General features: G+C 29.0%; 1 protein-coding gene across 2 annotated transcripts in view; it reads right to left on the reverse strand.

Moving 5' to 3' along the window:
* Positions 1-2045: 2045 nt before the first annotated feature.
* LOC107457336 (glutamate rich 3) overlaps positions 2046-15126 on the reverse strand; it is a 38549-nt gene continuing 25468 nt past the window's right edge. For both annotated transcript variants that reach the window (XM_043056551.2, XM_071188084.1), the window contains 3 exons: positions 13854-13891; positions 8434-8608; positions 2046-2260 (listed from right to left, as the gene is read on the reverse strand). In XM_043056551.2, coding sequence (XP_042912485.1) covers positions 2088-2260; positions 8434-8608; positions 13854-13891 — 386 coding nt within the window. In that variant the 3' untranslated portion in view covers positions 2046-2087. The remainder of the gene's footprint in view (positions 2261-8433; positions 8609-13853; positions 13892-15126) is intronic.

Raw genomic sequence — 15126 nt, forward strand, 5'->3', positions numbered from 1 at the left:
TCTATTTATTGCAAACATATGAAATTCAGTTACCCTAAAACATAAGAAAGTGAAATGAAAAAATCCAGATTTCAATTATTTTTATCAAATTAAAATAAACGTTAAAAGTAAAACAAAAATAGTTTAGCACAGAATATTATACAATGGTGGACAAAATTAAGAGATGGAAGACATTTTCCCAAATATCTCAAAAAATACTGAATATAAATAAAGGAAATTTGGTACGGATATAGCTTATTCCATGATAATAAAGTATGCAAAACAAAAATGAAAGTACCATTCAAGAAAGTCAAGAAAGTACCATTCAAGCAAGACCTATTGCCAATAAATCCAATGTAGTCTGAACTTAAGGATAAAAGATGACAGTAAAAGTGAAGCTTGTACAGTGTGTGTTGCCTCTAGTATGGTGTACGGTCACCCCTGACAGACAGACAAAATGCACAACGAGTATGCATGCTGTTAATAAGGGAGTTAAGGAGGACTTGTGGAAGACCCTCCTATTCCTCCACCAGAGCAATTTTTAACTCCAGAATGGTTCTGGGGGGGAGGTTGGCGCATCGCAATAGCTCTCCCAAGAGCATCCCAAGCATGTTCAATAGGATTCAGGTCAGGGGATTTGGCTGGCCAATCCATTCGTTGAATATCCTCGCTTTCCAGATACTCATCAACCATGAGAGCCCTATGTGGTCGCGCATTGTCGTCCATAAAAATGAACTCAGGGCCAACAGCGCCCCTGAAAAGACGCACATAGGGCTCTAGGACCTCCTGCCTGTACCTCTGGGCATTCACGGAACCATTGTCAAACACATGGAGCGGTGTGCGGGTATCTTGCATGATCCCTGCCCAAACCATGAGTCCTTCACCAGCATAATGGTCCCTTTCGATAATGTTGCTGGGATGGTATCGGGTTCCAGGTTCCCCCCATATTAATAACCGTCCAGAATCAGGACTCATCGGTGAAGAGAACATTAGTCCATTCAATATGTGTCCAATTCTGATGTTGTCTGCACCATTCTGCACACGCTCTTTTGTGGGAGGGAGTGAGTGGGATGAAAATAACGGGATTCCTGGCATACAGCCCTCTTTCATGGAGTCTCCTGAAAACTGTCTTACTCGAAATTGGTGTTCCTGTAGCAGCCGCGAGGCCCCTAGACAACTGAGTGGCTGTAGCCGTCCTCTGGCGCTTAGCTGAAAGGAACAAATACCGGTCTTCATTGGCCGTTGTAGCCCTCGAGCGACCTTGTCCTGGTCGTCTGCATACTGTCCCACTAGTTTTAAATTGACTTCACAAATTGGAAATGACGCTTGGTGTTATATCCAATTCCCTGGCAATCTGAGCTTGGGACTGGCCTGCCTCAAGTCTACCCACAATTCTCCACCTCATACCTTCGTCTGAACGATGATGTTCACTCATTTCACCAAAAAACCAGCAAGAAACAACAAGATTATTAAAAAAATGCACTAAAATCTGCAACTGAAGAGTGGAATGAGATGAACAGTTCGATGCGGACTTTTATACCTCCTGCTGGCTTAGTAACGTCCACAAGAATATGTCAACTTATCTCAGGGCCAATAGCTCTACAGTGACCATATATGGCAATCAACTGTCCAGGTTTTGTGCGGTATTTTTAGAGAAATGTGCAAAAATGCTTTCCATCTCTTAATTTTGTCCAACAGTGTATATGATTAAGAAAGATTTTAATGTTAACCAAAATCTAATGCTTCCATTAATTCATTCTTTCGTTATTTAATTAAACGTGAAATGAAAGAAATTCCTATCCTATGTAACACAAGTTTTCAAAAAATTTAAATAGCACAATGCAATGAGAGGTTAAAATTTATAAAGCCGTAATATCTTTGAAAGATAATAAACTGGGCTTTACTGCAAAAACTTTTCAAATTTTTATTTCGTAAAAAATATAATCTATAATCAAAAAATTAATTTAAAGGCCTTATTGTATTACATAAGATACGCAATCTTCATGACAGTAAATTATGAAGAAATATTTCATAATTCATTGCAAATAAAATTCATTTTCAAGAAATTAGTTTAAAGGCTTTATTGTATCACATATGTTACCCCATTTTCATATGGGTAAATTATGAACAGATGCCAAAATTACATGTTCTTTTCCATTTTCATCTTCTGAAGAATTCTCTGATTGATAACTATTTGTTTTAAAATTTCCTTGCTTAATATCATCAGAAGCAGAGTCTTCTGATGAAATAATGGATGGTTCTGAGTCAGAATTTGATTCCTCTATAAAATTAAACAAAAATGAGCCATTAGGTTAGATTCATTTAATATATCATATAAAAGAAATTAGATGATTAAAAAAAAGTAAAACACGCCATTCAATAAGTAGTCGCAATACCGTCAAGTTGCAATACCCTTATCAGGATTTAGTATATGATCTTGGTGGGTTTTGTGTAGGAAAACAAAAAAGCTTATTGATATAACAATTCTAGATGATTGATATAACAATTTATAATTATTCAACAGTAATGCATTTTAATATTTTCAAAAGTGAAGAAAGTTGAATTTGCTGTTATCAAAATAGTTTTATCTATTTATTTTTTAAAAGCTTTTCAGAAAAAAAAATTACAATCCTAATTATAAAAAAACATTATGGTTAAAAAAAAAATTATTTTACCAAATGTAATTTCCCTCTCCACCACAGTCCCAATAAAGTTCCTATGTCATAACAAGTAGAATCTAGGATTTGTGCAAAAAAAATTGTCTCATTTCTATAAATAGAAAATGTGTACTATCTCTAGTAAATAGAAGAAGTTTAAAGTTCAGTTCTTCTTCCTAAGTTATTTTGAAAATTTTTCGGTTTTGACAATGCTAAGAATTTTTCTAGTTTAATCATTCCATTTAGAAGGAGCTTCAATTAATATTTTTCGAAAATGGTGGTAGAAATTTGGTATGTATGTTCGCACAATACATTAATGCATATAGCATGGTCTTTAATGCAGAACACAAGAAATCACAAAACATTTTTACTTGTCTTGTTGTGCATGTTAGTTTACAAAATAGAAGTCAGAATTAAACTTTACATGCCCAAATACACTTTTCATGAATTATTAATAAATTAAAATACATGAATTATTAATCTGCTTAAGAGAAATAACATAACAGTATCATATTTATAAGTATTAATCATAAATATTAGGCATTATTAACAACAGAGTATTAACAAAGGAACATTAATTTTAGAACTATTAAGTATTAAGGCCAAGTTTTTGACTTTCAAAACGTTATTTTAAAATGATGTTATAAAAAGCATACCGCTCTCCCATTTGCTTTTATGATACATCAATTTTATGTATCTTATTTCCGTATGAACAGTGATAAACACAAAAAAAATAATAATAAGCATGAAAGGAGAATGAAAAAGGATAAACTACCTTAGTGATAAAAATTTTTATGTAAATTTAAAAAATTTAAGTCGTTGGAAATTCCATAAATTTTTTTCTTCACTCTATTTGGAGCTGTTTTTTGCTTCATCTGCTATCTTGGCAAAATTTGAAGGTTCATCAATCAGTAGGTATTTTAATTTAATGCTTACATCATATACCAGGCATGTATGGGTAAAAAATACATGCTTGATCAAGGAATCACAATTTTTCCATGGGTCAGGTATATTGCACAATATAATTTTCAAACTTAGCATTAATGTATATTAAGAACCTTTTAAAAAATGAAGTCAAGAAACTAGCACAACAGGAGCCATATATTAATTAAGGGAGAAAAAAAACAAAAACATTTCCTGACTATAACCATTCATTAGTAAGGAGTGAAAGTGAGATTAAAATTTATCAAAAAGTAGTCTTCGTTCAGTAGAAGTAGTTTATTTTTTACCAGTCTGTTTGCTTAGTGCTCAACTTTTCAGGAGCTGCCATTAAATTTCATTTTAAAATATACTGGCTTTAGATCATTTTAAATCCTCCTTTGCCCGCTTATTAATATGTTAGTTACCATAATGTTGGAAAAAAATGAGTTTCCTCAGCTAAATTGTTTTTTTCTGCTAATATTACTTGTAATTGTGAAATGAAATAAAGTGTAACTAGAAAATAGAGTTTTGTGTGTCTCATTGCCAGAATGGCATTGGTAATCAAGGAAGCAGTGTGACTCATATGTTGTGTCTCAACAAAATGCAGGTGTAGCTCAAAACTGTCTAAAACAACATCTGTTCAAAGCCGACTGTTATAGAATTTTCTAACAACAATCATTATATTTTTTTCAGTTTAGAGTAAATATTCAAGATGGGCGATGATGAAAAAGAAATAGGTTACTTTCTGCGGAAAAAAAAAGAACAGGCATACACATTCTGGCCCCCTACCGTCTAATTTCTAAATATTAATGCCGCAATGGTCAGCAAGACCAGTATGGCAGCACAAATAGCTGTTTTCGCTGTTTCTTACTTTATTTTGAGATGAGTACAGTTTTTTTTTTGTTACAATGACAAAAAATATATATTAAGGCTGGTCATTAAGCATCCTGTATCAAAATAATTTGAATCTAATTGTTAGACAGAGGAGCCATTTTTTTTTCCTGAGCAAAAAGAAATTATTTATTACTTTCTATAATAACATGATCATGGCAACATCATAGAACAGCTTTCAGCATTTTACAGAATTGTCCAGACATTTGAACAAATAGAGTGATTGGTCCCTGTTTGATTTTAATGTAAAGGTCTGAATTACATACTGTTTGAGGCCAGAATATATTTAGATTATTTCTGAAAACATCTCTTTTGTCAATTGTTTAGCTTTTTTTCTGTAGTTTTGTTAGTTTTTCCTGTTTCTGACCCAGATAATAATACAAACCTTACCATTGTATTAAAAATATTAATTTAGTTTTTAGCATTAAATTATTTATTGTCAAACCTAAGTCAACTTTTTGAAGCAATACTATGCTTTTAAAATTCTTACTGCTATTTTTGCATCTGTTCCTCCTTTCCTATTACAATCAACAATTACCAAGGTATGTAAATTTTTAACATTTTCTATTTCTTCACTATCAATTTTAATTCCATGCTCAGTTTTACCATTTATTCTCATAGTTTTGGTTTAATTTTGTTTACTTTCAATTCAACGTTTACAGCACAGTTTTCAAAATTAGTAGGTTATGATTGCAAATCTTAAAATTTGCTGGCAAATAAAACAATGTCATCAGCAAAATCTTAGTATTCTTATACAATTTTAAAGTTGTAAAATTCCATCTTATTCCTTTTCTTGCAACTAGGAATACATTTTTCATTATCCAATCAATTATAATTATGAATAATAACCCTGACATCACCCTATAGTTCATAAATAGTTCAGTACATTCCACATGAATAGTTTAGTTTTAATTTTAATAATTTTTTAGGGAATCAATACTTTTTTAGGGAATCATATTTTGAAAATAATGATAAAGTCTGGTTTGAAAATTGAAAGAGTTTCAAGAAAATTTTTAAGTAGTTTTTGTACTTCTTTAAAAAGAATTCAGAATGATAGGGGGTTTTCAACAAATTTCATTTGTACCATAAGACAAAATTTAATAACAAATGATTATACTGTATAATAATCATTTAAAAATGAAACAGAGATGGTATAAGGAAAGGAGAGAGGCAATATGGGGCATGATCCCCCACAATGCTGGTGTCATTTTTAATAAATCTTGTTTAATAGTAGAAAATGAAAATTTTTGGAAAATCCCTTATCATTTTGAACTTTCTTTTAAAAAGTACAAAATATTATATTATATACAATAAATATTATATATTACATTATAAATATTCAAATTAGACTTATTTCATTAGTTGCAAAATAGAATACACTAAAAAATTACGCAAATTATTTTTTTGAAATTTTCCACGCAAGTGCAGAATAAAAGAACTACTTTAAATAGTTATATTTTGTGTAGTTTTCAATGATTTTTCTAAAAAATTAAAAAAAGAATTATAATAAATTTTTAATTGCTCTAAAAATTTTGTTTCATATTAAATGTTTTTGAAGGTATAACAAGAAAAACATAAGAATTTTTTTTTTCTTTACTATAAATGTCTGTATCTCCATAAATATTTAAGCCAGGTTTATGAAATATTATGCAGTTATTGCAAATAACAGCCAAAGTAATCAATATAAATTACAAGCTAATTTCTTAATTTTCCAGCATAAGGAGTTTAAAAATACTTGTTTTCTCTTGCAATTTATTGTTGGTTTCTAAAACCTCTGAAAGTTTTAAACCTTATTGAAGTATGAAAAATTGCATAAACTAATTACTTCTTAAATTGATAAAATAATCCTCTAAGTATTTTTTGAGAAATTTAAAAAAATTTCCAAAAATGAAAGTGTCTTTTCCATTATTGAAGGGTAATGTATATAGTTCACTCACTTAAAAGAAGATTTTAGCTTTAAAATAAAATTTAAGGAACTAAGCATTTTTGTCTATTTAGAGTTCTAAAAAACCAGAATTTACATTAAATTTAGCAAAATTTGAGTTTTGGCTTACAACCCACCTGCCCAGCTACAACATAAGTATTAAAATTGGCCAAACTCAAATTTAAAAATGTGATGCCCGTCACCTTACGTTGTGTTTTAAAGTACACTGTCTGTTCTAATGCCTTAAAAACCTAACAGTTTTTGTTCCTGTCTCATTTTGGGTAAATATGGCAGAAAATCTGTCTTCTTCGAGAATTTTATTTTTTGGAGATGGCCAGTTTTGCAGCTAAACAACAAAATGGTTCTATCTTTTAAAAAAAATATTGCTAAAATTTTATTGCACATGGTTTCAACTTTTATTGAGCTATATATACAAGTGACACAGATCTACAAAGTTTCTGTTAGCTAATCCTGGGTGTATTAAAGATGACAGACCTGCTGATTTCTCTAGCTTTTAAATGAAGAATTTTTCCCAAATATTTAAAGTAGTAGCAAACATTACGCTTTTTACATTCTGTTTAAATAATTTATTCAACTTGTTATTTCAATTTTAAAACAAAAATACAAATAAAAGTCTTGTGTCTTGTTTTTCAAGCTCCAAATAATATATGATGTTATTAGGGGTTAATGAAAATTGAAAACATTTTGCTTGTTAAAGTATTATTTCACAGCCATTTTTAATGTTACAGGACTTTCAGGTTGGTATCCTCTTGAATGATTTAGTTATAAAAATATGCACATGAAAATATTTTTAGACAAGAATGTAATAAGCAGAAATTAAAAAAGTTGATTTTATTTATTATAACAATAACCCTAAAATATTCATTTTTCTCAAAAATATACGATTTCTGTAAAATTGTGTATAAAATAAGTTAAACTGACAAAGTATTTATATGGGCATATTGGAATTATTACACTACCAAAAATTAACATTTAAAACAGGGCTGTTAATCAAAAAGGAAAAACAAAATATTAAAACTTCTTAATACAATGTTTTGCACAAATTTTACATCAATACAAAATAATGCCAGTAAAGATTGAATTAGTAAAAGATTAAATTATAATAATTAAATGCATCCTGACATTTTAGATACAAAGGGTGAAAATGTTATCTGTTTTGAGTTGTATAGTGAGCCCACTAAGATTTTGCTAGTAGGTAAAGTTAAACAAAAATGTATGACTTTAAAATGTTATTACCATAGATCCCGGTATATAAGTCAACTATACAAAGTGCCAAAATTTTTACAAAAATAGAGGTTCAACATATACACCAATAGTAAAAACAGACATTGGTTGATTGTGAAATATTGATACATTATAAACAATGAGATAGATATGAACAAAAAGAACATTTCTTTAAACTTAAAGATTCTTTTTAGAAACAATACTTCAAGTTAGATTCAGAAATAAAATGAAAATAAGACAAGTTATGATAATTAATTCAAGTGTACTTAAAAAGAATATTCTACAACACAATGAAAACTTTTAAAACATTCCACAAAGCTACAAAGTCAAAAATTCCAGAGCGTCATCTGTGTTGGATTCAATAACGTAACAGTGATGTCATATGGATCCCACTCTGCAACGGATTCTAATTCAACATCATCTTTTACACTTTTTCTACGATTTTACAATAACATTTGAATTTACATTTCCCCACCTGTCTATTATCATTTATCATTTGCTCCATCTATTACCATTTATCACTTGATGCGTCTAGTATCATTATTTGAGAGGATGCCTTATAGCAAATTTATTTGAGGGCAAATGTATCATATCCAAAGAGAATAATGTGAAATATTTTTAACTTGAGAAAATTTTGTAGAGTTAACAATATTTTATATTTTTAATTTTAGAAATTTGCATACCTGATTTATTTTTAGTTGTAACTTAAACACCCAAAGAAAAAAAACCCTCAGAAATTTGCTATCTCGTGATCGAAAATAGGAGATTGACTGATACACCGGGATATATAGTAATTAATATTTTATCCCAACTTACCAGCAACACTAACATCAGTTTCTTTTACTTCATGCTCTTCAGGAATCAGGGCTTCTGACACAGAGTTCTGTATGTCAGATCTTACAGACAAATTTTCTTCAATATCTTCATCAAATTTAACACTAGTTTCTGACCTTATTGAGATATTAGAGCCATCTAACTGTGATGAACTATTCTATATAAGAAAGGACGTAAACATTTATTTATTGAGGAAAGGGCAATAAAAAAATTAGGAAATTGAAGCATTTTTTAGAGAAAAAAATATCATTTTTAATTAACTTATTAACATAATCACATTGTTTATCATTGTTTTTTATACTAAATTAGAAGAAAGCAGTGTAGTGCTACAAGTAGAGCAAAAGCATTAAGTTAGTTCTCTTCCCAGGATGAAAAAAATAAAAATTAATCATGTTTTTCTTCTTTACATCAAATTATTGAATGGGTATCAATAGTTTTAGATATGTAAAGAAAGGTTACAATTTTCCAGATTTTTATGATATACAATTTTAACATTATCTGTATACTTATGACATGTGTATATTTATTATAGATCAATTCTTCATTTCTTAACTACTTCATAAGAGGGTGAAAGTTTGTAGTAAGTTAAATTGACAGCAGGTTTCATGTAGTTTTAAGAGCAAGTTAAAACTCTAGACGTTTTATGAAAAGAAGAAAAATAGATTGGCAAATTTTACACCTCAAGTTACAAAGGAAGAAATACTATAAGCAGTGGCATTGTTAGAAAAATTCTCAACAGAGTCTTAATATAAATAGGTATAAAATCCATAAATTTTCAATAAAATACAATAAATAATAAGTTTAAATAAGAAAACTTTTAAATTATAAACGACAGTAAAGCCTCCTAACACTATGCCAATGTTACCGGTGTTAAAAGGCGGCCACTATTCAAAGTTTGTTATTCAAAAAAGAAAGAAAAAACGATATCAAACAACAAAAAGGTTTAAAAAAAAGCATTATGACGTAAAAAGGAACTTGAATAGTAAATTTAACTATATCTTATTACTTTATAGTCAACATTTACAAAAAATCAGTTATTTGTAGCTATTTTTTTATTTTTAAAAACACATGTTTTTCCTTCAAATTACTGACAATGTCAATAGTTTTATCTTACAGTTCATTACCATTATTGAGAGCAAAAGTCTGAATGTGGCTAGAATTTTTCAGTACAGTGAGTCAAAAAGGTTTCTGTACACTATGAGGTTCTAAAAAAAATAACATTAAAAATATTCTTAATTTACGGAAATAATTTTTCTACTGAAATTTAGGTTTTGTCAAGTTATAACAATATTGAAACACATTTATATTTCTTAAAATTCATGTTAGACAATATCAAACAACAGTAAAATAATTTTATTTATTCAAGTTCTTGCTCTGAAATGGGTATCTATACGCTCGTGTCTCAGTATAAACTTATAAATACATTATGAGTTAATCAAGGTTGTCAAGACTTGAATTTTTATGGTAAACAACATTTCAAGGAAATTTAAAGTTATTTCTATGTTGTTCAAAGTTGTCGTAACTAGTTGAAACTTGCATTTCAATGAAAAATAATGTTTCAAGGCAGTAAAAAAGTTTTATAACATGAATATAAATACCGAGAAAAATTTTCATATTGTTTAAGGTCGTTGTACCTTGTTCAAACTAGTCAAAAGCTGCATGTTGAAATTTAAAGATATTTTAATATTGTACACGGTTGTTGTAACTTGTCAAAATGTGAATTTTTATAGAAAATAATGTTGTAAAGTTATTTTAGCTTTTCAAAGCAGGAAATCGAATAAATAAAGTTATTTCACTGCTGTTTAAGATTGTCTAACATGAATTTTAAAAAATATAAATGTCTTTCAATATTGTTGTAACTTGCTAAAACTTAAATTTTAATAGAAAAATTATTTTAGGGAGCTGAAAAATTTACAAATTGATTTCTTTTAATTTATTCAGTTCATTAATTTCTTCTGCTTTCTTTTTCATATGGCCGCTAGCTCCTTTTGCCTCTGCTTTGTTTTCAATCAATTCTTTTATTGTGTCATACATAGAAAAAAATGTATCAACATATACAAAATCACTAAGAAGCATATGTTTGACTCCAACTGATGTAAATATTTGAGTTCTTCTTTGTCTTCCTCACTTCCAGTTATTTCACTCAGCGATTAGATCTCAGAGGAAATTTTGAATCCTGCTTTAAAAAAGGGTTTCTGAACAATTTCAAGTTTCACTTTTTTGATGGCCATACTAATTCACTTCACTGCATCCAAGACATTTAACTATATAGTAAATCCAACTACAGATGCAGATTTTGGCTAAAAAGAAACAAATTTTCTGATTTGCATCTTGCTTTATAGTATCTTAAAGGCCTGGATTATACCTTGATTTAGTGGTTGATAATGGGTGCTTGTAGGCAGAAACACAGCTTTAACATCACTGAAAATTTTATCTGCTGGATATTTAGCATTATCCAAAAAAAGAAAAACATATTTCTTTTTTTCTTTCTTTAGTTGCTTATTTAGTTCCAAAAGTCATTTGGTCATAATCAACTGTATTATCTAAGACTTGCAATTACTTCAACAGATGACAAGAAGTTTAAATAAACTTGTTTTTGAAACATCACGGTTTGGCTGCTTTTCCAATAACGAGTGTCTTTTGGAAATCTTCAGCCATACTGCAGCATAAGAGAACAATCAAGCATTCGTTTTTGAATATTTCTCATCTTCACATAAATCACAACGTTTTGTCCAAAATAGTCTGAAAAAGCAATCCCTTCTTGTCACAATTTTAGACGTTTTGAGCATCAAAATCAGCAATTATCTGCTGAAAAGTTTTACTCCAGCAATTTGCTTTTTCTATAGCATTAACTACTGCTTCTTCATTTAGAATATGGTAGACGATGTTGTGTCTTAATCTAAATTTTTCCAGCCATCTCAAATTTTTCCATTTGATGCTTTAAACTTTTCTATCCCTAACTTTATTGCAATTTGCAGAGCATTTTCAAGTAAAATTGGTCCAGAAATTGACAAATCTTTTGTAGGGCAATTAGTTAACCAATCAAGCAGAATTCCATCCAGAATTTTGCTGCCTGTCTTACGCAGCTTGATTTTTTAATCCAATTTAATCCACTAAAATACTGATCACTTCTTTTTAAAGATGCCGCTGATTTGCGCTTTTTCACAGCCATTTAGTCCAGGTAACTTTTGCGTGCTTATTCAATTTTTAACTATACTCAATAACTTTAATTTTATCCTTTCATGTAAAACATTTTTATTTGAGATTAACATTCATATTTTCATTATTCACATATTAAAGTTCAAACTCAGACTACCACTCTTAAAGTCTTTAAAATATGAATAAACAAAATGATATCGCTCAACAAATATTGGTCAGGTGTATGCACACATTGCTTCTTTCATGCACGAGCTAGCACTTTCTACAAACTGCTTAAATTGAAAACTGACCAATGAAACATCAAGAATAAAGACTCATATTGTATGTTAGAACAAGATACCTGTGATTCCTACAGACCACCCATGAAAGATGCACCTTATCTGTAGTAGACTGAATTGAACTGTCAAATATATGATTAACTATTGTAGAGATACCTAAAAACTGTTTACAATGACATGAATGAGATGATCAATGGAAAAAATAATCAGTTAAAATTATTATTGTAGACAAGAGATGAAAAAAGTTGACTAAGTTACACCCTGATACAAAATTTATGCCAACAATGAGTGGTCTGGTCATTGTTCAGAAATCGCTGTTCAGAGGTTTCTCATTATGTAAAACTTGTAATATGTGGTACCATAAACATATGATTATTCTTCAGGAGTTACTATTGTTTAAAGGTGATCCTTAAAGGAAGTTTTACTGCATTTATAACTTTAATCACTGAATTATTTATATCTATTAACCAAGGCTAAAAACAATTGTGTCATATGCAAAATATTTTATAGAGTGGTAGACAATTAAAAACTAAAGCTTTTAGAACTTTTGCCAACATTTTGAAAGCCTAACCACAAAAGATCTGGAACGCATTTAATATGTAATGTTGAATGATTTTTATGCAGTAGTTTGGAAAATAACTATAAATCAAATATATATAAAACAAAGAATTATGTGTCAAAACAAAGTTAGCTACCTCTAGTAGAAATATTACCGAAAAGCAAAGAAAGCAGGCAACCCTTTTATAAACTGACAAGTAAGGGAGAAAGGGTTACTGAGTACAATATTTACAAATTTACTTAATATTTCTAGAACAATTGTACAACTACCTATTATTCTTTTTATGAAAATTTGAAGTGTTCTTTATCTATAATCATACATAATGGACTTACCTATTTTAATTATTGGAATATTTTGATCATATTTTTAACTATTGGTATGTTCAGATAAGTAAAAATTGCGCGTCTTTTTTCCATGATCATCAAGCAATTAGTATTTGGTGACATATTGCAGTCACTTGATACATCAAGATAGAAGAAATGAGCAACAGAAACATTTGCTTATTTTAATACTTCAAGATGTTAAAGGAAAATACTTGTGTCATTAATTTTTGTAAGGACACTTTTTTACCATAGTTTCTTATAAATCATATCTCTTTTCTAATCTATTTTCTATCATATCTGATTTCAATCTATTGGTATCTAATCTATTGGTAGCTACAGAATTAATGCTTAAGGATAATTCTTGGAACAGTTTTTGACCCTTAAAATCCCCTCTTAGTAATGCAATTGGCCGCAAACTGTGGATATATTAAGTGGAAAAATTAAACAATTTGTTCAAAAACATTAGAAATTAATCTAAAATTATTATTTTTTTTTATCAAAAATGCAATGAACCTATTAATATTGTTGACTTAAACAAATAACAATGAATTCTTCTGTCAAATGTATTTTGTGTAAAATGGTTTTTAAAAGAAAACAATTTACAAATTAAAATTTTATAACATACAATTTTTTTCCTTAATTACATTAATGATAAACGTGATTCTTGATAATAAACTTGATGGATTCTTGGAAAATGGATTCTTCATAAATCAAACCTTTCTCCTGTCCTCTTAATTTTGAAATTTCAAGTTTTGACTCACTCATAATATGATTCATAGTTGTACAAATAGCAAATCTTGCATATAGATTTGTATTTCAAACCAATAACAGTAAGCCATATTTTGCAGAAAAAATGTTTTAAAAACAAACAAGTTATAATGTAACAACTTTTAATGTGAACAAACTCATTGTCTCATTCCATCTTTTACATTAGATCATTGACATTGCCTCTTTAATGGCTTTAATAACAAAATTTAAATAGCCCTCGCCACATTGTGCTTTCACTGTATATGAAAAACTATATATGAACAACTATATCTTACCAAAATATATAAAATACTAAAATTAAATTCATACACTTACTTCAATATCATGAATAACTTCCTTAGTACTTTCTAACTCTGAAAATATGAAACACTAAAATTAAATGAAAGTTAACATTTTAACAAAATGAAATTTTATTTCTATTTTATGGTACACAGTCTCAATTGAGTTTGAATAACATGTTTCAGATTTGTTGGCAAAGTTTCACACATAGTGAATTTGGTGGAATATGATTTTTGTTTTCAATTATGATTAAGTGCAAGTTTAATGAAAAGTCACAACAAAGATTTAACAAAGATAGGTAGCTGAAACATGCTAAAGTAGGCTATTGATAATCTCTGTATAATCTGGAAATAGGGAGAAAGCGTAACTTGGTCATGTACCACATTACTCATATAAAGCATGAAGGTATTGAAAAACAGTGACTCCCATCTGGTGGTCCACAGTTCTTTATACAGGTCATTAAAAATTAGTCTGAATCAATAAAAAACTAATTTCCATAATTAAATTAACTTTAATTAAAAAAATTAATTCATTATCAATGATCTTTAAGTAATTGTCATAAATTTTTCATTAAATAGCATAATTAGACTCAAGAAATTTGGAAAAAATATGTAAATAAAAAAAAAACTCTTAAATAAAATGTAAATTGTAAATGTAAAATCTGCAGCAATATTGGGAAAAATGAACAAGAATAATATTCTTAGGGGAAGTATTGGAGTGATGTTGGATTTTTATATAAATTCATAAAAACTGAATTTTCAGTTTTCAGAAATGCTGACCATGCTGCTGATATGAAGACTATGCATTCAACATCCATGATGTTTTCAATTAATCCTTGTGGAATATAGAGCCTATAACAATAACATAGTAGTCTTGATTACAACAATCTGTTTCTATTTCCCCAACAAAAGCTAAATATATATGTTGCAGCTAGCAAAGCTGCTAATGAACTTATTTGCCTTAAGTTACTTTTCAAAGAGATAACTAGATAAAATGGGAACCCCACTCACTATATTGACAATCAAAGGGCTATAAGACTCACTCAAAACCCTCTACACCATCGAAAATCAAAGCACATTGATGTGCAATTTCATTCAATCCAAGGAAAAGTTGAATGAACAATCGGAACTTACAATACCTACCGTCAGTAGATCAAATAGCAATATCTTAGTGAAGCCTCTCACGTCTGTCAGATTTACGAACTTAAAAATTAGACTTGAAAACAGTAAGAATTTAAATTAAAGTTGTGTTTACATGATATTATGTTACATTTTAATAAATTGTTTGCTTTTACATTGTTTAATGTTTT

This window comes from Parasteatoda tepidariorum, chromosome X2, assembly GCF_043381705.1.
Source record: "Parasteatoda tepidariorum isolate YZ-2023 chromosome X2, CAS_Ptep_4.0, whole genome shotgun sequence".
In the NCBI taxonomy this organism is placed as follows: domain Eukaryota; kingdom Metazoa; phylum Arthropoda; class Arachnida; order Araneae; family Theridiidae; genus Parasteatoda; species Parasteatoda tepidariorum.